The sequence below is a fragment of the Lacerta agilis genome, chromosome 2 (assembly GCF_009819535.1).
Source record: "Lacerta agilis isolate rLacAgi1 chromosome 2, rLacAgi1.pri, whole genome shotgun sequence".
NCBI lineage: Eukaryota > Metazoa > Chordata > Lepidosauria > Squamata > Lacertidae > Lacerta > Lacerta agilis.
In genome coordinates this window covers 20394698-20418872 of record NC_046313.1, presented here as the reverse complement: position 1 = coordinate 20418872, position 24175 = coordinate 20394698, and the positions used below count along the sequence as shown (strand labels likewise).

The 24175-nt window shown below is 43.5% G+C and overlaps 1 protein-coding gene across 3 annotated transcripts in view; it reads left to right on the top strand.

The window, feature by feature from the left end:
- The window catches only part of PITPNC1 (phosphatidylinositol transfer protein cytoplasmic 1), a 132122-nt gene that overhangs the window by 54324 nt on the left and 53623 nt on the right, over positions 1 to 24175 (top strand). For all 3 annotated transcript variants that reach the window (XM_033138882.1, XM_033138881.1, XM_033138880.1), the window contains 3 exons: positions 8303 to 8451; positions 18018 to 18106; positions 20810 to 20817. In XM_033138882.1, coding sequence (XP_032994773.1) covers positions 8303 to 8451; positions 18018 to 18106; positions 20810 to 20817 — 246 coding nt within the window. The remainder of the gene's footprint in view (positions 1 to 8302; positions 8452 to 18017; positions 18107 to 20809; positions 20818 to 24175) is intronic.

Sequence of the window (24175 nt, the reverse complement as noted above, 5' to 3'; positions counted from 1 at the left end):
ATATCTCAATGAGTAGACGGCAAGGGTGTGGGATTGTGACTGGCGGCCTCCCTCTCCTACTGTCCACACGTTCTTCCGAAGTTCTGCGCGGGCTCTGGATTCTTGATTGGAGACACTGCAAGATGCTGTACCTAATTGTGCCCCATTTATGGGTACAGTGCCTAGGCCTGTGCAGATTATAAACAGGGTTCACAAAAAGTTATACTCCCTCTGAAAGAGCGGGTATGTTGCTTGGGGGTACTCCTGGATCCTTTGCTATATCTTGAAGCTCTAGTGGCCTCGGTGACACAGATTGCTTTCTATCGACTTTGGCTGGTGGCCCAGTTGCGCCTCTTTCTGGACAGGGATAACCCAACTTCTGTTGTCTGTGTTCTGATAACCTGTAGGTAGGATTACTGGAAGGCGTTATACATAGGCCTGCCTCTTTAGATGGTTTAGAAACTTCAGCTGGTGCTCAATTTGGCAGCCGATGAGACTTGCCACCTCACGACACTCACAGAAACATTGAAATCAATTCATATCATTCTACATTTTTGTCTAATTAGCATTCCACTCAAAATGAGACCTTGAATTGACTTTGAGTTACTCTGTGTTTCTCATGCTCACAAAAAACCACTTTGTTGTTTGCTCAGATGGTAACTGAACTCCAATCAACGGGTTTTTAAATATAATTGAAATTGATTACCCGAAGCACGATTTAGAACAATAGGCTTTGCAAAAATTGCCTTGTTGAAAGCTAGAACAAAGTAAAACATTACTTTTATCTCTTAGACTATATCTGTTAAAAAAAGGCTTTGTTCTTTTTCAAAGCAGGTGGCTCTTCTTTCTTTAACAGAAAAGAAAAAGATTACACACAGTTCATAGTATAGGTCCACAAACACAGTTGCCTCTGGCAACCATAAATTTAATTATTGTAACCAGCAAAGAAAACTTTCAGTATATTTCACTATAGGAGTAATATGGTTTTAAAAGTTGGCAGTACCACTGGGAGGTAGAGGGTGCCTCTTTCCAGCTGGCACCCGGCTTTCAGTCATGGGTTGGTGGGAGAATACTGCTGTTGTTTGCATCCATCTGTCTCAAGAGACAATGCAGTGCGCCTCCGGGGGTGAAGTGAAACCACTGCGTTAGCAGCACCAAAGTGAGTTCCTCAGGGTGCAAGCCTGGACAGTATGTATGGAGGTCCTGAGCTGCCCAGATAACAGGACACACACATACACCCCGGCCTTGTTTATGTGGTCCACAGGGAAAGCAGAGCAATATGTTTGGCTGCAGGAGTTGCCGGGAGGAGGAGCATACAAGGCGCCAGCCAACCATCTTAGGGACTCCACTTCGGATTTGTGTAGGGTTTACCCCTTACCCTTTTCTTCTCCTAAAAATGTCCCAGAAGACAGTGGAGGTATAGGATAAGAGTTTTCCTTCTCCTAGATGGGCTGCCTTCCCAGGGTTGAGGAGCCCCATCTGCCCCTCACTTCTGCAGAAGCTTCCTTCTTGACCGTTGGACCCGCTAGTGGTCTCATCCGCTAAATCCGCCAGAACTTGTCTTCTTATGCAGGTGTATGTTGTTTCTATGTCCCCAAAGGACTCAGGGGTTCAAACTTTCTTTTTATATTTTGCTTTGAGGGTTTTTGTTTTTTGTTTTGTTTTTGGTAGCCAGTGACTATTGAACTTTGCAAATTTGTGAGTGTTTAGCTTTAACATATTTTGACTAATGTTGGATATTACCCCATAGATTATTGTTTTTTCTACAAAGCCCTGTGTGTGCAGTTTTGTGGAAAATATATACGGTAAATGTCCAAGTATTCTTCTAACTGTAAAAACAATTTTACAATTTTCTAAGTTTTTTATAAGCTTGTAATTTTTAAAAAGTTGAAATACCTCTGCAGTTTAAAGGGGTAAAACATTTCTTGCGTTTGTATGAACTTTGAATTCACCTGACACACGTCTCCTTAGCAGATTCCTGTCATTCCTCTTTTTTTATTTCTTGAATTTTGGATACAAATGGAATGCACTTAGAGCTGCATTATTCACCAGTGGTATGACCAGGCACTCTTGCAGTACTTAACTTTTAAGAAATATTTTTCAGCTTCAGAGGGAAAAAGAAGAATTAAGGTCCAAATTAGGCATGTCATTGGCGATCTTTTTTGTTTCAAACCAGGCCTGCTTCAATTACTTATAAAGCAGAGGGCTGGGACATTTTTAGAGCAAAAGTAGATAAGGATGATTAACTCTTCCCCCCTTTATCTCGGTCTTCTCTCTTCATATATTTCCTTCCTCAGCCAATCTGTTTCATCTGGGTGAAAAAGTATTTGAGGGAAGACCTAAGAAGGAAGTGATAGATATAGGTGGGCTTAGCTCTTCTCATTTGCTTGTGCCCCCTTTGATCTAAAAATGTTATTTATTTATTTATTTATTTATTTATTTATTTCATAAAATTTGATTGTAAAACAACAACATGAAAGTGGTTTACAAAATGATAAAACAATAAAATCAAGAAAAAATAGTTCAAAATATATGAAAAGTTAAAATACTAAAATACACGTGTACACACAGAGACAGACAGACAGAGACTTTCCTGGAAAGGGAACAAAAATGAAAGTCTGATTCTTCCATCTCTAAAAATTATACAACAATAATGCGTATAGTACAGTTTCTGGTTTTTCAGTACCATACAGATACACACAATTTGCATATGGAATGCCATTAAATAATCCTACCAAAGAAGCTGATACAATAACATCTAAGTCAATTAATGTACAGTTAATGTATAGTCTGGGACAAATAACAACCTCCAGTAATTAGCACATCCCTCTTGCAGTTATTGATGTTTCATCTTCGGGAGTGAATAGTTGCTCTCTTGATGAAGGGAGCTCTCCATGTTTCTCAATGTAATTTCTACCATGGCTTAAAGGATGGAAGGGAGCAGATGATGGAAGTGCATGAGAAATTGGCAAGTACATACCAATTTGGAAGAGAAGTGGGCTAGCTTCAGGCCAGAGCCTTGTTAATTGCTTTTCCACTTTTTGCTGCTTGCTAGCACTATGCTGATATTTTTTTTAAACCACAGTTCACAAGGGAAAGGGGTGAGAAGAAGTTGCCCCCAAATTGGAAAAGTAATTCTGCAGAAATTGTCAAGGGGAAAGCCCTTCTTCATGAAGCACATAGTTAAACTATGGAACTCACTCCACAGGAGGCCACCAACTTCAGTGGTTTTTTAAAAGGATTTGACAAATTAATGGAGCAGAAATGTAAAAAAAAAAAAAAAAAAAAAAAGGTAAAGGACCCCTGGATAGTGAACTCCAGTCAAAGGTGACTACAATAATACCTCTGGTTACTCCTTGCGTCCTCCTTGCGAACGCTTTGGGTAATGAGCTCCACTAACCTGGAAGTAGGTGCTCCTGGAAGCAAACTTTGTCCCGGGATGTGAGTGGAAGTCGTGTGCTGGAGGCGCGCACGCAGCGGGAGGCCCCATTAGCGAAAGCGCGCCTCAGGTTAAGAACGGTTTCATGTTAAGAACGGAACTCTGGAGCGAATTAAGTTCGTAACCAGAAGTACCACTGTATAGGGTTGGGGCATTTGTCCACAGACAGCTTACCGGGTCAGGGGGCCAGCATGAATAAACCACTTCCGGCACAACAGAACACCGTGACAGAAACCAGATCACATGGAAACGCCATTTACCTTCGTTCCGCAGCAATACCTATTTATCTACTTGCACTGGCATGTTCTGAGCTGCTAGGTTGGCAGAAGCTGGGACAGAGCAACGGGACCTCACTACATTGCACAGATTCAAACTGCCGACCTTCGAATCGGCAAGCCCAAGAGGCTCAGTGGTTTTAGACCTCAGCGCCACCCGCATCCAATGGAGAAGAATAAGGTTATCAATGACTACTAGCCATGATGGCTATGCTCTGCCTCCACAGTTGGAGGCAGTAGTGCTTCTAGATACCAGAAGCCACAGAAAGAGGGAGTGCTCTTGTGTTCGGGTCTTACTTGCAGGTTTCCCGACAGGTATCTAAGCTGTCACTGTGAGAACAGGATGGTGGATGAGATGAGCCCCTGGCCTGATCCAGCAAGCTTTACGTGTATTATTGTGATGGAGATTTGGTGTGGTTCTTACCTCATCAATGTTACAAGGTGCCTGAAGATTATGTGTTTGTATTCTTCATTTAAACATTTTTTTAAAAAAGTTTGTAACCTTTGTATTGCTCTCCACAGCCTCATTCGCTGCCCATATTCACTTTGGGGCTCCTGAGGGTGATGTGATTAAAACAAAAACAAAAACTTGACTTGGAATAACTTGGAACAGATTTTTACATTCCCCTAATTAGGATATTCCCAGTCCTGTTATACCTCACAGCACCCCCTCCACCATTTGCAGAACACTCGGGGGTGGTGGTGGTGTTTAATAGTGCTTTAAAAGGCTACAGTGGAAGTTATATATCTCCCTTCCAAGCCAGATACTGGGAGGGGGGCAGGGCAACACTCAGCTTTTCCTCCCTAAACCCATCTTCTAGGGTGTTTTTTTGTGGGAGGAACCTTCCGGAACATGAAGTTCCCTTCCCTGCCATCCTGAAGCTGCCTCCAGAGCAGGGAAGGTTCCCTGGTTTAAAAATTATTCTAATTGTAGGCTTTGTCACAAAACCACAAGGATGTGTTGCAGAAAACGCTGGTGTTTCACTCGGTGCTGACACTAAATACACACAGGCTCAGTTGAAGGCATATCCAGGCATGCTGATCGGCAGCTATGTGCTGTAGCCTTGAGCCTCTCTGAGCTAGCTAAATAAGAGTTATAGAGTGCGCTTTTTTTTTAAGAGCAGGAATGCATTTACAGACAGGCTTAGGTGAACAACCTATAAATCTTTCTTGTAGATGTTTTTCAGTAAATCATTCTTAGAATGAAAGGGTACATTGAACCCCCTGAACTGAATGTCATGCCTCCCTTTGCTGCAGATGCAGCTTGGACTTTTTCTCCCTCGCGTCTCCGTGTCTCTCCCTTCCACAGATCTCTTTTTGCTGTGGAAGGTACCCATGCTCAGGAACGTCTTTGCTCTCACCTGTGAAATGTTGCAGGGCATGCAGATATCTCGTGTGCTGCCCAGCCCCTTCCATTTCCATTCCTGTGGCAATGTCTGGGGCCAGTAGGAGAGTATGTAGCATTGGCTGCAAAAAGGAGCACTGTTGGGCAGGGGCGTCGCTGGGGAGGGGCGGTGGGGGCGGGACGCCCCCAGTGACAGGGTGAGCAGCGGCGGGTGGGGGTGTCAAGCGGCGGCCCCTCCCGCCACTCCCACGCGCCGCCGCTCCCTCCGTCACCCCCGGAGCAGCAGCACATGGATGGGGTGCTTCTGCCGCTTTTTTTCGGCGGGGGGGGGGGCGACCCGCGAGGGGGGTTGTCACCCCCTCCTCGCTGGTCACCCCCCCCGCGCCGAAAAAAACCGCGGGAGGGCGGGCGGGGAAAGCCTGGAAAGGAAGCAGAGCAGGCGCGTTTAAGCGCCGCTCTGCTTCTTTTTCCGCTTTCCACCGCTTTTTTTCGGCGGGGGGGCGACCAGCGAGGTGGGGGTCACCCTTGTCACCCCCTCCTCGCTGGTCACCCCCCCCCCGCGCCGAAAAAACCGCGGGGGGGGGGGCCGGGGAAAGCCTGGAAAGGAAGCAGAGCAGGCGCGTTTAAGCGCCGCTCTGCTTCTTTTTCCGCTTTCCGCCGCTTTTTTCGGCGGGGGGGGGGGCCGACCAGCGAGGTGGGGGTCACCCGTCACTCCCTCCTCGCTGGTCACCACCCCCCCCCGAGAAAAAACCGCGGGGGGGGGGGGCCGGGGAAAGCCTGGAAAGGAAGCAGAGCAGGCGCGTTTAAGCGCCGCTCTGCTTCTTTTTCCACTTTCCGCCGCTTTTTTCGGCGGGGGGGGGGGGCGACCAGCGAGGTGGGGGTCACCCGTCACTCCCTCCTCGCTGGTCACCACCCCCCCCGCCGAAAAAACCGCGGGGGGGGGGGGCCGGGGAAAGCCTGGAAAGGAAGCAGAGCAGGCGCGTTTAAGCCCCGCTCTGCTTCTTTTTCCGCTTTCCGCCGCTTTTTTTCGGCGGGGGGGGGGCGACCAGCGAGGTGGGGGTCACCCGTCACCCCCTCCTCGCTGGTCACCACCCCCCCCGCCGAAAAAAAGCCTCGGAAAGGGGGAAATCCCCCCTTTCTGTATACACGTGCGTCGTGACGTCATGATGACGTCACGGCGCGCGCGTCGTGCCCCTCCCCCAGGGGGTGCCTCTGCGCTGCCGCCGCCCCCAGCAGCGCAGAGGCTAGCGACGCCACTGCTGTTGGGGGAGGGGAGGCAGCACATCCTGTGGCAGAAAGCACTGGAAAATGGCGAGGCACCAGCAGAGTCCCCAAGGGGCCCAATCCTTGGGTCCCTCAGTTGCCAGTCAGGAGCTGGTGTAGCGAGAAAAGGGACACACACATCCTTCTGCCTTTGATGGTACAAGCGGTGGGGCTTTGGATGCAATGGCAGGTCTGCCCCTCTTCTTGCTGGGTTTTGCTGCTCCCTGGCCAGGCTTTGGATTGCTCTGCCCAGTACGCTTGAAAGTAATATAACCCGTGCTCTTTTTCTAGAAAAAGAGGTGCCAGAACTCACCACGAACGCCTCCCTTGTTCTCTTAGAATGGCAGTGGCAGCCACCTAAGAGGTGCCAGAACAGAGTTCCGGAGAGTTCCATCTGAATAATAATTTAAAAAAGCCCTGAATATAACTTAAAAGTGCCTAGATGCTGCTGGGTTGTGCTACATGTTTACGCTCTTTTCAGCCCTAACAAATATGTGCATATATAATCCATTCCCATTCAGACCCTGAGTAGATGGAATGGGATTGCAGACCAAAGATACACAAGTGTTCCACTTATATCCCTGGAGGATTTGAACATATTCTGATGATGTGCTGGGACACTTTGGATCTTACTGTTCTCCATGAGACCAGTATGTGTCCCAGCAAATGTGTCCCAGCAAATGACTGAATCTCTGCTTGGCAGCATCTATTGTTCACATTTTAATTTATAATTTTATGGCTAGGGCAGCTTGTACCTGTGAACCCTCTGTTGACAGTAAAACTTGTAATCCATCCCCCTTTCTTGCCTTTCCTGTTGTTCAGATGAATTCTATGATAGCTCTATATTCTACAATATATTAATGTAATCTGTATGGCGATCAGTTGCAAAATCGTCCTTGGCTTCCAGAGGTGAGATTGAGTATAAAGATCAATCTGCTATTGTGCAATTTTTATACAGAAAACATCTCCACGGTTTAAATGATCCACAAGCTTTTAAGTAGACGTTAGTAGCCAAGTTCTAATTATGAATACATTAAGTGTATAACAAAAAGCCACTTGCGCTATGGTAGGCACAGTTTGTAATAACGATATAACACTTCATCTGCAGGGTTAATGCCACAATATAAGCATCAGCTTTTTAAATACCACTTCAAGGCACAAGGGCCATGCTGTAACTTTGTTATCTGTAATTAGATTATCGCGGTTTTAACTCAACACAGTACTTTCAGAAATGTACATTTTAAAAGATCAAGTACAATGTGTACTTGATATTTTTGTTTGTTTTTTACTTTACTTGGTTTTTACTAAAATGTTTTAATGTTGAAATGTACTCAATAAATAGAGACTTGACTTTTGCAAATATCTTGGGTGGGATTCAACTAAGTTGTTGCATGCACACAAAGAGGTCTGCTCACACAATAGGTCTTCTCCCCCTCAGCTCTTCCTCATGCCCCACTATTTCTGTTCCAGAGTGATGGTGAAAACCCCGGAACAGGGTTTTTTTTTGGGGGGGGGGTGAGAATAGGAGGGAAAGCCTTTTTACATGAGCAGAGCCATTCCATGACACATAACCCCATTTAGCACTACCCTGAATTCCCCCCTTGGTTTATGTTTACTTTTAAAAATCTCAGCCGCTACTGAATTTAACTTGGTTTAACTGAAATTTGAGTCTATTCTGAAAGTTGTTAAACACTTGCACTTCTGCACTTATTTAATATTTTTGTGGACAGTTTACAACTGATGTCCTTTAAGTTTTACATTATAACATTTTGCAGTATATGCATTCTGTTAATTGAAATAAATTTCTTTTACTCCTAATTTTAGTTATTTTTAAATGTTTTTAATGGTTTTTATTGATAATGTTAACATTTCCTGTCAACCGCTTTAGAGGTTTTACTACAATCAATTTTTCATTATGCTGATTACTAGGGTGAGGTTTACTTCTTTCCCCGATGATTTTGCGGCAGACCTAAATGTTTTACTTCTACTTTTGCTTTGCAGTACAGAATTGGACAGCTGTACATGATCAGTAAACACAGCCACGAGCAAAGTGATCGTGGAGAAGGGGTAGAAGTGGTGCAGAACGAACCCTATGAAGATCCAAATTATGGGAATGGTCAACTGACTGAAAAACGGGTTTATCTGAACAGGTAAACATTTCTGCCATTGCATTGTCCTGGAACGTCTATGCAGATTTGGGAGGTAAAGTCTTCTTGTGCAGTTTGTTCTGCTTCAAGCACAGGGGGTGGGGATGGAAAACCACTGGTTTATAGAATTTATCTATGAGAGGGGCCATAGGAGTGAAGGTTCTTTCTAAATGTGCAGCCTTTACCATTGAAAAGGAATGTGGCATGGGGGCGGAGTAGTAGCTTTGGAAATGACATACCGTATTTTTCCATGTATAAGACTTGGTTCCCCCCCTAAAAAATAATGTCCAAAATTTGGAGGCATCTTATACACGGGGGCCATCTCCCCCCATTTTCTTAATTTGGAGTCCCCGAAAATAGGGGGTGTCTTATACATGGGGGCGTCTTGGAGATGGAAAAATACGGTACATTCCTCCTCTCCATTTCTTCTTAAGACATTTTGTTTAGGTTTTACACCTGGTATATATGCATTACAGTTGCACTTGTACAACTCTCTGTCTCAGTGCTTTCCAAACTTCCCTCCTCCATGGGCCCACTTGGAAATTGCTGAGGGTCTTGGCTGACCTTAATTATTTTTCTGCCTGCTATAGCAATCCTAATGCTCTAGATTCCGCATATGATTTTTAATTCTATTTTTATTGCTTCTTTTACTTCATATATTCCAATTTGAATTGAAATTGTAAGCGTTCATCACAGACATCCCACAGACCACCTGAATGAAGCTCGCAGACCACTGGTCACACTGGCCACGCAGCTGGCATGTGAGGCAAAGTCAGCACACCTTCCCCTTTCTGTATAGATTACTCTAAGAATTATGCCTGTGAGAAAACAACTATAAGGTGAAATGAATGAAGACCAGGCAGGACTCCAGATACAATGATGCTTAAAGTGCACTGAAGTTAAGGATTTGTGTAAGTGATTCCCCATAAATCCAGTCACCAGGGGAACTGCCTCTGGTGACAGCCTGTGTCCTAGTCAGGACGTGCAGCAACATACAATGCCTCTCCCCTCCCTGGAGCTCCCAGTGAATTTCAAGGAATTGCTGTTGCAAAGCTCAGTGCAACATCGGGCCTCCCCAGAGCCCAGTGTGGAAGAGTTGGTCAGGTGGGTGGATGATCTCTCTAGCTCTGGAATTTGGAACGGGCAGTGCAAGAGACTTGCCTTGGTTCTGCCTTCTCAGTGCAATATGTGAGACAACTCCCTGCCGCAAGTGTCTTATACATACCAGAGGACTTCAAGGAGAAGGATGGGTGATGACCAAGATTAATGACTGGTTTCTGACTCAAGCCAACAATTCTGAACACTGTATAGCATTGTTGGCCAAACTTGGGTCTCCAGCTATTTTGGTACAGTGGAACCTCTACTCACGACCACAGTCCATTCCGGAGCCCCGTCCTTATGGTGAAACAGGTTGCTGAGAGAGGCGCCGTTGTGCACAGGCATGGGCAGAGATTGCCCGCTTCTGCACATGTGCGAATGCCGTTTGCCGCTTCTGTGCAGGCGCGAATGGCGGCAAACCCGCCAGTTACTTCTGGTTTTGCCGTGGTCTCAACTTGGAACATCTGCGAGTGGAGGCGGTTGTAAATAGAGGTTCTACTGTACTACAGTTCCCATCATCCCTGCCCACTGGTCCTGTTAGCTAGGGATGGTGGGAGTTGTAGTCCAAAAACAGCTGGAGACCCAAGTTTGGCCAACACTGCTGTAGAGAATCACGAGAGCTATAAATGTTTGGAATGCATAGAAGAAAATTCCACTCATGGATCATTTATAAGCTGAACAACCCTAGGGAAAGTTTGCCGATGTTGTGAAAATGTCTATTTTACACACTAGATTTGTCCACATTAATGTATCTCTGGGACGATAAGGATTTTCTGCATGGTGAAAAGTTGGCTATCAAAAGTTCAAGTCAGGATTGCACTTTCATTGAACTTCCAATGAGCAGATGCTGTAGGATAGCTTCAGGGTCCAGTCCTTCTTGAGGTTTATGTCCCACCAAAGCTGAGGATAATAATTCTTGGCTTTTAGCTCAAAAGGATTGAGAGGACTAATTAATTCATGTTTGTCATGGTCTCTCAGATTCTCTAATGTGTAAAGTATAATAGAAGATAAAAGGTGTCATCTTTCCAGTTGAAGCCAATTTTTTTCTTTTCAACAAAGCAGGTTTATTTGCCTGAAACACTCAAATCAGTAGCTGCAGTGTTGGGAAAAGGTGCTTTAAAATTAAATCCTGTCTGACACAATGGTTCTACTTGTCTACATCAGCAGTGTGCATAAAGTCAGTCTGGCTCACAACGCACAGAGAATTGTTTGTGGAAGTATAAGCAAACATCACTCTACAAGAGAAATGACTGATTTGGGAGGGCAACAGGTTTATGTCAGCAAAGCAAGGTGACATTATGGATGACCGCTAGCCTTGAGCATCAGTAACCTATAACAGTAAAGTGAAGGACTTGATTGGGGGATATCTTATTTTCCTCTTTGCACTCTGCAATTTCTTTAAGCAAAATATATTAATATCCTGAGGTTACATGATAATGTTGAGAGGTTGGTGCTTCTGCTCAGATTGAAGACTGGTTCTAAATGAAAGATTTATATTGCTGTTATCCAAAATGTGTTGTTTAATCTATTTCAATTGCTTTCCTTCTGGCAGCCTAACCAAACTTTGCTGCTTTGCACATTCACTTCTGTTCCCTTAGGTCCATTTACTTTTATTGAGCTTCTTTGTGACAGCAATATTCTGTCCATTGTATCACTGCAGTGCTACCCCAGAATTCTGTCAGCTCTGTCCTTTTCACAGCCTAGCAACAAGATTACCAACCACAGTCCGCTTGCAAATTACGTTATGCCAACATGCTTCAGACCCAAACTTAGGGTTAACTTCTAACAAATAAGAACCGGAACAGGTTATCCAGCTTTCACAGTGGTGCTTATTAGGACAATACTTCACAACTACAAATATATGAATATAAAAACATGGACAGGTTAGTGCACAGGTAGGCAACCTAAGGCCCATGGGCCACAAGTGGCCAATGGGAGTTGTTTAACCGGCCCACAAGTCGCCCCCGAACCGAGCCACCCGCTTGTCAAGTCCCCGCGTGCTGCTCGCTTCTGTGGTGCCGGAAATCATGTATGCGCTGACGCCGAAATCGCTGGCACGTGCACTCTCACACACGTGCAATCCAGCCCACAGAGGGATCTCCACTGGAGTGAACTGGCCCAGACAAGGTTAACCTTGCCAACCCCTGGGTTAGTGTGTTCATTCAATTTTTTAAAGGAGAATCTACTGGCAAGAGGAATGAATAAGTAAAATTCCAAAGATCTGTTCAGAATGTTTTGGGCTGGAAATCTGTGCAAAACAAAAAGTAGCCCCCCTTTGCGATGGAAAAACTTGGTTAATCTTCTTCGCAAAACAGCTGTATTTTTAGTACTCGGCCTTAAGTTAATGGCAGGTCTTAGTAAACATGTTCGGTCCATGTTCATGGAATGCATTAACTCTTCTGGGTGTGCACAAAGTGACCTTGGAGTACATACGTAAAACCTGTGAAATCCAATGTACGTGTCCCAGCTGGAGTAAGAATTCAGACTGGAATGCTTTATCTTAATCCTGTTCAAGGAAAGAATGTTGGACGTTTCCTTAACTCTGTAAAGGAGAAATGGTCAGATCGAAACATGGTATGTGCATGCAGAGTCTGATCCCACTTGGTGTCTGATCCAACCTTTCATCTTATCTTTGCGCCTAAAGCACATATAGCAAAGAGTGATCTCTTTTGTGTTTTCTCTTTCTCCTTTGCAATGTTCAACTTCATAGCAACAAAACTGTTTTGCTGTCATGGTTTTCTTCTTTCTATAGCACATTGCCCTTAGGCAAGTGTGAGCTTCTTACTTACTGATTTTTGCCTAAGGCAAATGCGCTAGCAAAGTAACACAGCTTTATGTCTTTTTTATGGTTCTTGAAGCAGAAAGTTTCCACTATTTTTAAATATACATTTTTGCCATATATTCTAGTACAAAAGCTCTATCTGTAATTTTAATATTTTCTACCATGCAAGCTACCTGTACAGTATTTAATGAACAGTTTCTAATATGATGCATTTTAAAGGACTTCCCTTCCTTTCAGGCAGCCTATTTCAAGTCTCTCTTGGTTTGACTCTATATTAATTTAGAAGTGACACTTTTGCTAGAAATGACAAGTATATAATATTGTGTGTGAGTGAGATTGCTCTTGCTCATACAGCAGTGTCAAGAATTAATTAGTTTTTAAAAAATGAATATAGGAATTATATTGGTCAGAAATGACACATCCTGGTGATTCACCATGATGGATGACTCGTTGGACCATTATTAGTAAATTCAAGCAGTTTTAAGCTCTCTCTTACAGAAACCACTCACTGTTTGCCCTCTGCGCCATCCTTTTTTCTTTTTCTTTTTCCCCCTCTGCTCCATCCTTTCAAATGCCTTAGGAGTGCTAATTATATTTCACTGTTCAGCACAGTTTCAGTTGCAGGCTGGTATTGGAAAGCTTTGTGTTAAATGCATTGTTCCCTTCAAATCAATGAAATTGCTTAGGGTGTGAGTTAGCACTAAATGCATCCCATTGTGTTCTGCAGATGGAACCTACCTATTAATTTCACAGCTAAAAACTTGCAGGTCTGTTCAGTGTATCAAGAAATAGGGAATCTTTCCCTAAGGTTTCATTCTACCTTGTAGTGAACTCCAAAACCTCACACATTTCATTATTTTTGTATCGCTTCAACTCAAATTGAATTCGAGTTTGTACCACTTTCTGAGAAACTTGATATAAGGCCTTTATTAAGCTATATTGTTTGTAAGCTACAAGCCAATCTAGTTCCAATAGGTTTATTGAAGTTCAGTTTGTTCTTAGGTCTAGCCAAAAGTTTTCGATCAGCAATTTTCAAACTAAGTTCTAGGGAATTCTTACAAGATGATAAGGTTTTCCTCAATAGAAAGATCACTAATGGTGGACCGAGTTCCCTGAAAGATAGCTGTCTGTCACTACTGCCACTGATGAGTCCAAATCTGACTGGTGATAGGTCATTGTGACAACATCACATTTGCAGTGTGATCCCTGATTGGCTAAATTCCCTGGAACAGGAAGAGAGGGTTAAGGGGAAGTACCATAATGGCACCAGAAGCCAGGATGTGGGGAAATCAGTCAACAGCAAAGAAAAGTAGTATTAGTTGCTGTAAACTTTGGTTGGTCTTCAGGGAATATTTTGACACCTCCAAAAGCAGCCTTTCCCCCTTTTGTACTGAAAATACCTTTCAGTGAAGCCAGGACAACTAACAATCTCTCCTGGCAGTATATAGCTGTAGTATGTATTCTTATATATCTTGCACCCTGATGTATTCTTGTGAACTATTCTTGTAATTATTATTTGGATGTCTGTTTGCTTCTATTTCAATAGACAGAAAGACAGACAGACAGACAAGAAAAAATAAAAAAATAAAAATAAAAATTGTCCAGTAGCACCTTAGAGACCAACTAAGGTATAAGCTTAGTTCTGGGTATAAGCTTTTGTGTGCATGCCCACTTCTTCAGATACACTGAAACAGAAGTTCACCAGACTCTTATATATAGTAGGAGGGTGGGGTGGGGTTTTTCTCAGAAGGGTAGTGGGAGATGGGTGATTGACTGAATGAGTATGGAGGTAAACTTGTTGACAACGGTTAACGACTGCAATTAGTCCTACAGGAAAAAGCAGACAGACAGAGATGTACCTCTTTTTGTACCCATAGTTCATTCAGAGCAAATGTGACATAAGAGATATGGTCAGTGACCTGTGAACCACGTGTTTGATTCAGAGTCTGTTCCATTAACTTCTGCAGTGTGCATGGGTTCTGGGCCAAATGTGTACGTATTTTTCGGTCCATAAGACACACCAGACCATAAGACTGGTTTTTTAAAGGGGGGAAACCAGGAAAAAACATTTTTTTCTGGTTTTCCTCCTCTAAAAGGCTGGGAGGGGGAGCAGAGGAAGCAGCAGCGGTGGAGGGACTGGGAGAGGCACATACTACGGGCCTCCCCTGCCTCCCCCGCCCTGCTGACACTGGCGAAAGTGGGGCGGAGAAAGGGGAAGCCCGGTAGCGATGCTGTAGGGCTTCCTGTCCCCCCACACACACACTTTCGCTGGTGTCGAGGGAGGTTTAAAGATTTAAAGACAGCTGGGGAGAAGGGGTGAAGCAAGCGGCTCATCCCCACTTGCTTTAAAGGGAGCTGGGGACGAGGGGTGAACGCTGCTTTCTCCACCATCCTGTGCCCGGCGCCGATCCCAAAAGCCTCCACCACCCCTTGGGCGGCGCGGAGGAGGAACTTCTGGATCTTCCCCGCAGCCTCCGTTTCTGCGAACAGAGGTGCAGGGAGGATCCAGCAACATCTGCGCTGCCACCTCCCGCCGAACGCGGCGAGGGGTGGAGGGAGGCAGCGGGGAATGAAGCCTTTGCTCCATAAGGCGCACCAACATTTTCCCTTCCTTTTTAGGAGGGGAAAAGTGTGTCTTATGGAGCAAAAAATACGGTAATAGTTTCTCTACTGACAAGGAAGGAAGGGCAGATCTGTCAATGTCAGTTTCTCTCACTTTCTCACTTTTCTTAATCTTAAATTCAGTTCTCCACATTTCCACATCAATTTGTGAGTTTAAAATAAGGAAAAGAAAAATATTCACCAGCAAATTCCTCATAATATCCACATTTAATAAGCAACGTTGTCTAATATAATGCATTGTTGTTATGTTATTTCCACTATATACATTTTCATGCACCCTTTATCCTAGTATATGCATATTGGAGATGTGTGCATTTTGATGGCTGGTTTGTGTGTTGTTTTGAAAAGTGCAAATTAGGATGGTTTGCCTTTAAATGCGAACTGAATCAAATTTCTCCTCCCTCCCCACTGACAAGTTGATGTGGAAAGTGTTTTCTCCCTGAAAGTCTAAAGTTTTTAAAGTGCTGTCTTGGATGCAACAATTTCTTGAAGAAGCAAGTGATCATAACTCTTTACCAGAGAGATTTCCATTAATATTACTGTATTAAATCAATATACTGTAGATAATGTAAGTAGATAATGTACTCTTAATGTCTGTGCTTTCAGTCAACCACCAGAGCAGTAGTTTAAAGGGAATTACTATTAGGTAATTTTAAGATGTCAACCTTTGATGAGAGCGAAATAACAAAAGGTCAAAATAATACGGTTTGTCAAATAAAACTGAAGAGAGAAAGGAAAGCATTGCACAAAACATATGTCTTTCAATTTTATTATCTAAAATAATTCATATTTATTTAAGCAGAGTACTTGAGGACAGTACACAGGTTCTGTCAAACAGTTGTCCAGCAGATGCACTTACATTCGTACCACACAAAGCTTTAAAAGTAGTAGCTAATTTTCCTTAGGTTGTGTTTGTGTGGCATGCTAAACCACAGACAAATCAAAGTCCTCACTTTGCTCCCAGGGTCATGCTACCCTGGGAGCAAGCCTTGGTTTATTTTATCACCTGAACACAGGCTAGTGGTTTGTTTTCCCCAAACAACCCATGAGCAGTAAGCCAAGCCTGGGCTACTACTTATGGCTTCTTTGAAAAGAAACAAAGTCATGAACCTGAGTTGAGACAGCACCATAAGCCCAATGCTTGTGGTTTGTTGCAATATGGCCAGCAAGAAGTCAAGTGGGGACTTTTGAGAAGTGTGCACCAGCATGCTGTTTGTTTCCATTAAACCCATAGTTAAGCATAGTTGCACCCCAGGCCATTGTGTGTGAACTACAGCAAAGCAGTTCTGCATGTACAAGTCTCCAGTTCCAAGAAAAGACACTGTTTACTTCTCTCCCCCTACCCTGAAATCACCTGTGGACGAGGACATGCTTTGCACTTGTCACAGGTATATCCCTGGTGTATACATAAGAGCCAGATGGGCCAGGATATGGGAGAATAAGGAGGTGAGCTGGGAAGTGGAGCTAACACTTAGCGCTCCAGTGACATGCACAGGAGTAAAATATGAGGCCAACTGGGAGAAGCTTGCCTGTGAGCTTGAAGCCTTGGAGAAAATATTTGAGTCTGTATTTCCTCAGGAGGATTACTCAAACATCTGGAATTAGGTTTTAGATTTTCTGTTTTTCCAGCTGCTAGAAGAAGAAATAACTATATTAAAACCCTCAGGAGATTCCTTCTTGTGGAGCGTCGTGTGTTGAAGAACTACCAGGAGCAGCTCTACTAGTTTCTTCTACCCTGGGTTTGACCTAAATTTACCTTCCTACCATTCAAAAGCATCCTAAATTTACCTTCCTACCATTCAAAAGCATCCTAAATTTACCTTCCTACCATTCAAAAGCATCCTCATTTTCAGTCTTTGAAAACTACCAGTATGTTTCCCATACACTGATTTGAAAGTATTTCCTGAAGGTAGAAAGTTTCAGATGAAACAAAAATTGCTGGTGATATGTGAACTCTTGAACCAGCCCCTGCAGCCACTTGTAGACTCCGTACTCTTGGCTTGATTATCATTATTCCAGAATTCACTACAGTACCCCAGCATAAATCAGGTTACAGGTTCAGATGTCACAGCAAAGCTCTAGGATACATGGCTAGGCATAAGCTAAGAAGTCCCAACACCTGACATGCCCCCTGAGCTCCCCTTTGGAACAGTCATTTCCACTGTTTTCCCAAGCCACGGGACTGAGCGTGCAAGTGGGCACTCCTAAAAGTAGGTTGAGTCTCCTGAGTCTGTTGCTTATGCCATCACAGGCATCACCGCATCCTTAGAAGTGGAGTCAACACAACCAGCTCACTCCAGTCTAGCCTCATTTGCTTCCCTGGGAGTGGGGAACAGTTAAATGACAGGAGGCAGTGCTGGGGTCAAGTCAGGTGGCTCCACTATAGCAGTCAGGGCATCTGATGTCACTGGGGTGGGCCACACTCCTGAGAACCTGCTATGTAAACCTTCCAGACAAATAAAACACAGGCTAAAAAGCAGGCACCCCCCAACTTCTCGCCCCGGCAACTCCTTATGTGAAGATTTATTTATTTTTAAGGCAACAAAAGTTAATAAAAATAGAATTTGGGAGGTGCAGAAGGAACAGCTAGTCAAATATTAACTGGCTTAGTATTCTTATATCAAAAATGGGTGTCTTTTGACAAAAATCAACAAGATACTGCATTCATTTTGGGAAGTCATTCTCTTGCACAAGAGCAGCCTTCACCAACGTAGTACCCTCCAGATGTTTTGGGCTACAACTCCCATCAGTCTCAGCACCAGGTTAACAAAGCCTGCACTAGAGAATAGGACACCCACAACTGGGTTGCAGCATGATCCAAGGTGGGTTGCAAACAGAAGCATCCCCCACTGCCACCATGCAGATAGATATATGAGAAGTGGCTTTGAGTCATATAAAATATGCAGTGTGTGTTATTGCTCATTCTGTTATATGACCAATATGTGAATTCCCAGGTCCATGTTTGGCACTTTGCGCTAATATGTTTTCTTCCCTGAACATATCCTCATGCTAAGTCAGTATTAAGCTTCTTCGTATTTGTGATCTAAATTTTTGTTTCTCTTTGCAGCAAACTCCCAAGCTGGGCAAGAGCTGTTGTCCCCAAAATATTTTATGTTACAGAGAAGGCATGGAATTACTACCCATACACAATTACAGGTACGTTTTAAAGAACAGAGGGGAAGTGTTGTTTTAAGATGAAGGTCATGTTTGCCCTTTGGTGCATTTGTCCTTTGAGGCTCCACATCACAACAGGTACTAGATTCTGAAACGTTTACTGGAAAGGCTAACTTCAGCTGCCATTTCTTCTTGACTTAATTACTAGGTCTGTCCCTTTGGAAAGCAGCATGTATGAATGAGACATCTCCAGGGCCTAAATAGGGGCATGTTGGTGGTAGTGGGAGACTAGGAGAACAAAGGGTGAGAGAATTATGTTAGTTGTGGTGAAGTGAGTTGCAGCCAGCAAAAGGAACTGTTAAATGGGCTGAGGCCAGGAGAACGTAACGACTTAATAAAGGGCATGGCTGGATCAGACCAGTGGCCTATCTAGTCGAGTATCCTGTTCCCACAGTGGCCAACCAGATGCCTATGGAAAGCTCACAAGCAGGATTCGAGCACAACAGAGCTCTCCCCTCCTTTGGTGTCCAGCAACTGGCATTCAGAAGCATTGCTGCCTCCAACGGTGTGGGCAGAGCATAGCCATTGTGGCTTGTAGCTGTTGATAGATTTATCCTACTTTTAAAGTTATCTAGGTTGGGGACCGTCAGTGTCTCCTGTGGGAGCAAGTTCCATAATTTGCATTGTGTGCAGAAGCACTTTTTGAAACCTGCCCTGAATCTTACAACATTAACATCACTGGATGTCCACTTGAGTTCTAATGTTATGAGCAAGGGAGAAAAAAAATTCTCTGTGCACTTTGTCCATGCCATACATGATTTTATATGCTGCTATCATGTTGCCTCTTACTTGCGTTTTCTCTAAACTAAAATGTCCCAAATGCCCTCAAGCCATGGTGCTCGTCTTCCTAGGTTCTCACTAACCATTTTCCTGGGGATGCTAAGTGGAATGGCACTTGGGAGGCTGGCAGATATCACCAGAGCTTGCCAACTGTAGCCCTGGAGTTTCCTTAGGATCACACAAGGGAAGGGACCATAGCTCAGGGTGTAGAGTGCATACCTTTGCAGGCAGATGGTCCCAGATTCAACCCCTGGCATCTCCAGTTATACCCACCCACCCTCCAGGGTGATTGGAGAAGCCAGTGCCTGGGGCCCCAGAAAGTGGTTGCTACTCAGGATAGACCTACATTGGCTCCAGGTATGCTTCCGAGCACAATTCAAAGTGTTGGTGCTGACCTTTAAAGCCCTAAACGGCCTTGGCCCGGTATACCTGAAGGAGTGTCTCCACCCCCATTGTTCAGCCCACACACTGAGGTCCGGCTCTGAGGGCCTTCTGGCAGCTCCCTCACTGCGAGAAGTGAGGTTAAAGGGAACCAGGCAGAGGGCCTTCTCGGTAGTGGCACCTGCCCTGTAGAACACCCTCCCATCAGATGTCAAGGAAATAAACAACTATCTAACTTTTAGAAGACATCTGAAGACAGCCCTGTTTAGGGACGTTTTTAATGTTTGATATTTTGTAGCTTTTTATTATTAATATTCTGTTGGGAGCTGCTCAGAGTGGCTGGGGAAACCCAGTCAGATGGGTGGAGTATAAATATATTATTATTATTATTATTGTTATTATTATTATTATTATTATTATTATTATTATTATTATTAACAAGATAAGCAAATAGGCAGACCCTGGTATAAGGCAGCTTCCTTATATTTCTATTTCTGTCTGTTGGGAGGATGGTTCTGGGGAGGTTTTTTTCTGTGTCCCAAGAACTGTTGAGTCTTCATGCCCATACAAAGTCTGACTCCTGCTTTTGCTGCCAAATGAAGTGCCAAGTGTGAGGGGGAATAGGATTCAGAGACAGGGCACCCTTCCCCCAACAATTGCTTTGGCATATTTTTGCTGAAGCGAGCCAATTTCTCCTCCCACAGCTATTGCTTGGGGGACAAACTTTCCTTCACCTCCACAGTATCTGCTGGGAATAGGAGGTTGGGGTGTGAATTGAGGGTGAAAGCTCAACGTGCTGACTTGCAGGAAATGCATTTACTTTCAAAAGCTTTATCTGCACAAAACTAAATCATTTGCCAGAAACAAATGTAATTCCGGTAATTAAATATGGGTACGGAATGGTGACTTCAGTCCTCTGAGGAGTGTGCCTAACCTAAATTGTATTCCTCTGTAAGGACAGTATTTGACCTTATAGGAATACATTATGAAATCAGCATCTAATCTGTCAGGGCAGCTTCAATCTGTTTTGTGGGTTTTTTTCTGAAATTGACCTCACTGGAGTCCTATTTATAAACTGAATCAGAAACTCGAATACCCTGGTAGTACTGAGAAAGAGCTAGGATATCTAAGACAAAATAAAAGCAAGGCATTCCCCTGACGTCCGCTACAAACAGGCTGTAGAATGCTTATCTGTTTTCTATTCATGTATGTAGGTGATGAGTTTACCACCTGTCTCCTTGGGGTGCCTTAACAGCGCTTGGATGTGATGCCAGGGAGAGCAAAAGTATGCAAAAATATCTGCTGCCCTGGTGCTTCAGGAATCAAACTTCCTCATCCACCAGCTATTAGAAATACAGTCTTTCAGCACTGTTCCTTCCCATATAATCCACAGGAAACGCAATATGCATGTCAGCACAATGATTAATGTATTTTTACATTTTAATAAAGCAACATGAACAATAAAATAATTATGGCATTATTTTTTCCCCTTTCTCCTCTTCCCATTGGGCAAATTTGGATCAGAATACACGGTAAGTTTTGCTTACTTTTTGTCATGTTAATTAAGTCTCGAAAAGGTTTTAGTAAAGCATAGCAATAGAGTCTACAATGGGTTTTTTCATAGTGGTAATAATGCTCAGTAGAAGATGGATTCTCTTTTATATAACTAGGGAAGGATATTGCAGCTAATATTAGGAGGGCCTCATCAATTATTTAACTTAATATTATGTTAATTTCAGAAGCGTGATATATTTTGCTACCCAGTAGTTCTAATAGAAATGAAGCCTCTATAAAAATAAGAAAAGGACAGGGCCTTTAAAGTGCCGGTTATTGCTGGTAGTCAAGAGACAGATTTTATTTTATCTTTTATTAACTCATAAAATGGTCATCTATCTGGATACAGTGTCTGGGAAAACTCTTCATTCTGCAAGCAAAATTAAACAAATCTGGGCTCAGTGCCCAGAAAGGAGAAAAGGAACTGAATAAAAGAATGAGAGACAGAAAAGGCACCAATATACCTACAGGTGCACTGATTCTATGATTCGATTTGGAACAGAACAACCTTTTACTCTTTCCTCTTTAGACCACAATGGAAAAATTGTAGAGATGTTATTCTGCAATCCAGTTCCTTACCCTACAGCTGTCTGACCAAAGCAAAGAATAAGAACAAGCAATAGTTTGATGAAATGAGAAAGGGCTAGGATGGGTCTTTGCTAAATTAATCAAGTGATCAAACAGAAGCAGAACCCAACAGTTTATGGACTACATTGGTTATGCCTTATGGTGAACCTGTCCATTCCTTGAGATTATTTGGTGGATGGAGAGGTAGCATTACATAGTTTAGTTACCACGTGGCATAATATATACTGTAGTTGCATCTTGGTGGAGTCAGTCACTAGGCAGACTGGATTTAGTTATCTCTGGGTAGAGTTGGGAGCTTTCTGTTACTGTTTCTGTCCATGTTTAAGAGAGACAATAAATTATTGTCTAGCTTGCTGTCTACTGTGAAATAGGAAATTCCTACGACAACTGCATCGTCTAAGCCTTCCATGATAAGTTGGCGGGCACAGAGGACACCCAAAGAAGTCTCAGCCTCACTGGGTAGTCTCAGCCTCTTTATTTGTAGTAATTATTGCCAGGGAGAGCGCTATAAACCCTCACTCTCAGTAACCTTGGCAACTGTTTGAAGGCTGTTGCAGAACACTGGAGCTCAAGTCATAAGGCAAGAGGAGCACATTGTCCAGCCAACTCCAAGGATCTGTACCTTCAGATTACACTCAGATGATTCCATTTACCCTAGAAAATGTGCCTCTGAGCAACTGCTAGGATCAAACGGAGACTATTTTTTTATTAGTACCACCTGTATGACATGCAGGCACTACTGGGTTCACATTCCAAGGATGAATAAAGAGGCTGTGTTGGTGCTTATTCTACAGTTATCCAGCTTCCTTTCTCACTAAAAAGCAACAACAAACCAGGCCTGGAAATGTCCTAGTGGTTGTATAACCCCACAGCCTACCCCCTTGTGGGCTCTTTTAGCTGACTACACATTGCTATTTTTATTTTGTACATAGGCTTTGAGATCCTAACTGTTACTTTAGATTGACTCTTAACCTAATGCTATGTAATACACTATAACGGGGGAAGAGTCCGATTCTCTGAAATACGGTATTCAGTGGAAGCTTCTTGGGGTGGAAGATAGCAGGGCAGAGAGAGATGGTGCCATAGATAATGCCATATATCCTGAAATCCAATTGCCTTTCTGGAGAAGGGAAAAGGTGTTACAATGGAGCTGTGAAAGATCTTAATAACTTGCCTCATTTCAAGAGAAACTGATAGCAAATATAAGGTGTTGAAAGGGGATAGTATTGAACCTGCTCATCTACACTTCAAAACTACATCTCTGAATTACTACAGAGTTTGACTCCGCAGCTCATAACTGGTAGCCGAGTGACTTAATTCTGTAGGCAGTGTTCATAAAATACATCAGTGGGCAAAAGACTTGGAAAAAGGTGTACCGGTTGAAATCATAGTGGTGTTTTGCCTGCCAATTAGAAGGTACAAATGATAAGGAAAACCTTAGCGTCTCAGGACTGAGTGTCTCATACTGAGGCTGCATTAATAAGCATGTGATTACTCCAACGGATGGTGCCTTCCCACCAAACCAAATTCCCTCAACTTGAGATGTTGAACAGTGGGACGTATTTGTGCCGTTCCTATTCTAGTCTTTTATTAACGAATTTGTTATGGAATTGGGTCGTGAAAAATTTGCCCACCTGCTAAAGGGAGGATACAACTTTCTGTTCTGCAGGCAGCATTGCTCTCTTTCCCACTCTTGTTTCAAGTTAGCTCACTATGCTCCCGTATGTGGAACTACGGGGAAAAAACAACAAAGAAAAACAGGTTACTTACCTGTAACTATGACTCTATGAGGTGTCATCTGAAGGTGAGGCCTTGGTGGTGGTGCCACAACTGGGGACTTCCTGGTTGGCACTGGCTCATGAGGGGGCCTTTTTTGGTGGTAGTTCCCCATTTGTGGAATGTCCTCCCTGATGAGGTGCACCAGTCTCCCCTGTTACTGACTTTTCCAGAGGAAGTTGAAAACATCCCTATTTACTCAGGCATTTGATGCTGAAGGATGCTGTTTCTGGCTGAAATAATGTTTTAAACTGTTTTAGAATGCTTTAAATATATACATTATTGATGTATCAGCTGGCCTGGGTTCATTCACACGAAAGGGTGGGATCTAAATTGTAGAAATACATCAGTGATGCAAGCCACCCTCCTTCTCCGCTGCTGGATGGAATCTACACACAAATAAAAAAAGCTGTGAAAATGCTTTTTTAAAAAAAGTTTTGAAAAATATATTGAATTTGCCATAGCTCACCATCACCATCTAGTGTCACATTTGTATAATGTACTTTATAACACACTTGAAATGTTTTATTTGCAGCTGTATAGCTGACTCCATGGCGTCCTTACAAGCTGCAGGTGTCATCACTCTTATTTTTTCCTTATTTATCTGCTGTGGCAGACCTTCAGGGACCAAGTGGGAAGATAGCAGCCACAGTCCTTTGCCTGTGCACCTTGAGAGCTGCATAGTTGTGTCATTATGAAAGTTTCCAAACTTTGCTCTGGATAGAAGGGAGAGCAGACCTTCTGCCACCTTGTTACAACAGGAAGCCACACCCCACCTGAGAAGTATGCCATTTTGGCACAGCCCCCCAAACATTGCCCACTTGTGCGGTGGGAGGAATGAATGTTGCCTTGGGGCTTCACCCATTTTTATTTTCCCTTGGACTGTCTTGATATACCGGTATATAATGGCGACTATAGAAATAATTGTGCCTTCAACCCCAGAGGTATTTTATGGCGATATTCCTTCTAAAT